This window comes from Fonticula alba, assembly GCF_000388065.1.
Source record: "Fonticula alba strain ATCC 38817 unplaced genomic scaffold supercont2.3, whole genome shotgun sequence".
NCBI classification, from domain to species: domain Eukaryota; order Rotosphaerida; family Fonticulaceae; genus Fonticula; species Fonticula alba.
The window spans coordinates 1,491,379-1,493,333 of NW_009242973.1; the positions used below are offsets into that span (position 1 = coordinate 1,491,379).

The following is a 1,955-nucleotide window of genomic DNA, read 5'->3' on the forward strand; positions in this document are numbered from 1 at the left end:
CTGTTCCCCCGATCCTACCTGGGCATCGCATCGTCCATGACGGCAGGACTGCCGGTGCAGGCGAGAGCGCCAGGGAGGTGGGCGGAAGCAGCAAAGGCAGGGGGGAGGAGCAGGCAGCGAGAGCACGCACATCTCGAAGGTGTTCAGACGGTCGACCAACTGGCAGGCGGCGCACACGCGCGAGCTCGAAACGTGCCCGCATACGGAGCAGACCCCCTGCGTGGGCAGGCGAGTGCCCTGCCGGGCGGTCGTCAGCGCCTCGCCACTGTGGATGATGTCTACATGCGGGGAGGGCGCGGGGACAGGAGGGCGCAGAGGACGAGGGAAAAGGGGGTGAGTGTCCCGGAGGCCCACGAGCAAAGGGACAAGAGGGTCTGGATGCCCGTCGGGGGGCCTGTGTGCGCACCCAAAATGGCGCTCGGCCGCGCTGTCTCCAGCTGCTTGAGGAAGACCCGCGCATGGCCGCGGTACGCATGCGGAGAGTACACGCAATCGGTGGCCACATAGTCCAGCCGCCGGAAGAAGGCATACATGACGATCTCCTTCTCGTAAGCATACTTCAGGGGCTTGCACCGTGGAACCACCGGCACATCGCCCGGGCCATCGGACCCGGACGTGTGAGTGACGATGGCCGTGCAGCGCGTCAGCCGTGCGATGTCCCCACGGAGGACTGGGGCGGATGGTGGCGGGCTTAGTATCCCAGGCAACTCCATGGCCAGCACGCGAGGCTGGTGCCGGGTGCGAGTGGGCAGGCTGAAAAGGAGGGGGGGAGGCTCGGAAAAGTGGGGGGGGGGGGGGGGGAGGGGGAGGGCACAAGATGGGCAAAGAAAAGGGGGAGGGCAGCGGAGCGGGAGGGGGGAAAGAGGGGACCATGAGAAGAACATGCGCACGGTTCATCAGCACGGTCTCGGCGATGTCATCCGCATTGTGGCCAGTGACGATCAGATCCGCGCGCAAGCGGGCCGCGCCACGGTCCAGCGCCTGGCGGCGGAAGACCCCGCAATAGGTGCCTGTGTGACAGTGGTGGGGCGGAGAGAGAGAGAGAGAGAGGGAGGGGGGCCACCAGGCAAATGGGGACATGTAGTGGGAGGTGTCCACGAACGGGAGAGCGGGGCCCGGGAGGGGGGAGAGATAGTGGCATGTGGGTGTGCGCCGCACAGTTGCCCTTCTGACCGATGGTCTGCACCACCCGATCCATGGTCCAGCCGGCGAAGAGCTCCGCATGGGACACCACCTCCAGCGGAAGGCCCAGGCTGCCGGCGGCGTGCGGATCGTCGGCCACGCCATCCGGGCATGTGGGGGCCGCCGTGCCGACGGCCCAGGTGTCATTGCGCCGGACGTCCGACGGATCCAATGGCGGCAGGCCGGCAGTTCGCCGGACCGCCGCCAGCGAGTCATCCCGATAGCCGGCGATGCCCTCATCGATGGAAAGAAGCGAGAAGTGCACGCCATACTGGTGGCGCGCGTCCAGCCGGGTGAGCACGTGCGCCAGCACGGTCGAATCTGACACACCAGCCGGAAGAGGTCAGCGCCATGCCCCGGGCACAAGTGGGGAAGCCGGAAAGGGCGAGGAAGGGCAGGCAGTGGGAACGGGGGGGGGGAACGAAGGGTGCATACCCTTGCCGCCGGACGCGGCGATGGCCACGCGCATGCCAGGGCGGAAGAGCTTGTTCGACACGATGGTCTGGTGCACCTCCTCCTCGAAGATGTCAAGGAAGCATTGCTGCGGGTAGGGGCGGCACGGAGGGGTGGCGCGTGAGGGAGGGTGTCAACTGGGCCCGCGTGAATCGCGCTGGGGGGAGGCGTGTGTGAAGGGAGCGAAAGAAGGACAAACAACCAGGGCGCACCTTACACACGAACGAGCCGTCCTTCGGCCGCTTCAGGGCTGGCGGGCGCTCGTGGCAGAGGTGACACTTGGACATGGCGGGACGAGAGAAGAAGCGGCCGCTCGGTCG

The 1,955-nt window shown here is 67.2% G+C and overlaps 1 protein-coding gene across 1 annotated transcript; it reads right to left on the reverse strand.

Moving 5' to 3' along the window:
* Nucleotides 1-14: 14 nt before the first annotated feature.
* H696_02119 (hypothetical protein) lies at nucleotides 15-1,922 on the reverse strand (the record flags this gene model as incomplete). The annotated part of the gene is made up of 8 exons (XM_009496015.1): nucleotides 15-48; nucleotides 131-278; nucleotides 407-670; nucleotides 891-1,010; nucleotides 1,159-1,253; nucleotides 1,347-1,503; nucleotides 1,618-1,723; nucleotides 1,848-1,922. 8 exons carry the CDS (start codon nucleotides 1,920-1,922, stop codon nucleotides 15-17), a joined length of 999 nt encoding a protein of 332 aa, XP_009494290.1.
* Nucleotides 1,923-1,955: the final 33 nt, after the last annotated feature.